This window comes from Fibroporia radiculosa (genome assembly GCF_000313525.1).
Source record: "Fibroporia radiculosa TFFH 294 genomic supercontigs, scaffold3191, whole genome shotgun sequence".
NCBI lineage: Eukaryota > Fungi > Basidiomycota > Agaricomycetes > Polyporales > Fibroporiaceae > Fibroporia > Fibroporia radiculosa.
The window spans coordinates 3,706-5,829 of NW_012133676.1; the positions used below are offsets into that span (position 1 = coordinate 3,706).

Sequence of the window (2,124 nt, forward strand, 5' to 3'; positions counted from 1 at the left end):
TGCACAACTTGAACTTTTGCGCGACCAGGCAGTTCTACTAGATTGTCGTCATTGGTCGCTATCCATCGCTTCATTGACAAGTAGACGTGAACCCGTGCAACATAATCGACTGTCAAGCCCAATTGGCCTGATAGTATATCATTCATGTCGAATTTACTGGCCTCTGGCAGAACTATGTGCTGAGGGCTTTTTGGAATGACGTTTGCTCTAATGCTTACCGTCATCACCTGCCTATCTCGCATACACCATTTGATTATTTGCTCACAGGATCATTGTCAGGTTTTAAGGTAGCGGTCTATTTACAGTTTCTATCCTATTAGTACGTGATATCAACTTTCTCGGGCATGATAGCTCTTTAATTATTACTGTCTTTCACTGAGGGCAAAGTACTAGCACAAGGTGCTTGTCATTAAGTATTTCCACAATGTCTGAGTAGGTGGAAGCCTGCGAGTATGTTACCGATCGGGAAGTATCGTCCTAGCAATCGGAATGAACCTAGATGGAGATCGTGAGCAGTAGTACAATGGCATTTCGAGCATTTAGCCGACGGTCCTCATCGAGGTCGTTCACTACGTTAATAGACAGCATAAGCATTTCAAATCTTAGATGAAGTTGGTGAGAGAGGCTGTGCAAGTAACGCAGCTTGTGCGATTGGGATCATATTTCATCGCTTAAGGTAGGCTTGAGGATGATAAATATTGGAAAAATATGTGGAAGACATTGAGCTATGCTCCAACTACTAGTTTCAATATTATCAAGGGAGTGTTGTGCTAGATCATCTATATATTGTGCACTTAATAGAAGAGAGCAACTGCTCTTCAAGTCTTACTGATAACATCAGTAATCTCCTCTACTGAGAGTAAAACCTCCATTCTATGTGGCCGCCTAATAGAATGCTCTCTGCTTTGAAGAAGGGGAGTGAATATAAGTGTATAGTTGTCAACTAGGGTATAAAACTCACTTGGAGATAGATTTCAAGCTGAAGTGCTTCACATCAATAACCTGGAATCACTTTGTGAGTGATTGAGTCTCAGAGCAACAAGAAATAAATTACCTGTCCACCATTTCTGATATAATCACGGGCATTCAATCTGTATGACCAATATCAATAACTACTCAAACATTTTATAAGTATCTTACATGGCAAGAACTGAGTTCACATAAACTAAACATTGTCATAAGTATAAAAATTGACATTTATCTGGCAAACATACCATGACTTGAAGGATAATGGAATATTGCCCAATACAAATCTCCTTTGTTAGCAGCAACATACTAGGACAATAAATCAGAAAAAGTAATATATGCATGCAGCTTTACTCAATCATACTCACAGAGATGGCATGTGCAATTTGTAACATGCTGTTTACATAAATAATCAACAATGCTTATAAGATTAAAAGAGACCTACGCAGTCAAGATTCCACGATTGATCACATAAATGGTGATCTTTTGAATAATACCATTTGTTCTGCAGTATTCAACAGTCAGATTAGAAAATGTTCGTTAATGAATCACTTACTGCTTAAAATCCGTTTTCTCCTTGTGCAATGTCCAGATAAGGGTGATCATAATACAGATATCTGCAGTTGATGATGCCATTGGCTGAGTCATTGCTACAACCTGATGTAATAGTTCAAAGTCAAATCGACTCAATACATATATAAACACGCACCACTGCATTTTGGAGCACTCGAGGCAGCTGAGTATCTGTGAAGCTGCAAATATGAAGAATGCTCAATAGAATATAATGTTATGTATCTGGACTGTGCACTCACCACTCATATGCAGTTGCTAATAAAAAAATCACACATGTCAATAAGTGTCTCATAAGTGTTCACAACCACACACACCAAAACCACAGCCTAGACACAGTATTAGTAAAGACTGCAAATGTTAACACTAATTACTCACCAAGTGATATAAGAGCTAAAATAACCTAATAGTATTCAATCACAAAACTATTCTTCTGGTCAGAATCATTCACATACCATTGCAATAATCAATGGAAGCTTATACCATTTTCTTGCTAACACTATGGCAGCAGCTTAGCAGAGCTGTAAATTGCATTATTACAAGTCACTTACATTTCCAGATGGTGGTCATATAATAGCTGCATATAGA

General features: G+C 38.1%; 1 protein-coding gene across 1 annotated transcript; it reads right to left on the reverse strand.

The window, feature by feature from the left end:
• Positions 1-495: 495 nt before the first annotated feature.
• FIBRA_08807 (uncharacterized protein) lies at positions 496-2,106 on the reverse strand (the record flags this gene model as incomplete). The annotated part of the gene is made up of 15 exons (XM_012330427.1): positions 496-569; positions 830-900; positions 962-1,002; positions 1,055-1,091; positions 1,141-1,165; positions 1,215-1,275; positions 1,335-1,362; positions 1,412-1,471; positions 1,523-1,623; positions 1,676-1,718; positions 1,779-1,794; positions 1,854-1,865; positions 1,915-1,939; positions 1,992-2,035; positions 2,088-2,106. 15 exons carry the CDS (start codon positions 2,104-2,106, stop codon positions 496-498), a joined length of 657 nt encoding a protein of 218 aa, XP_012185817.1.
• Between the last annotated feature and the right edge of the window lie 18 nt (positions 2,107-2,124).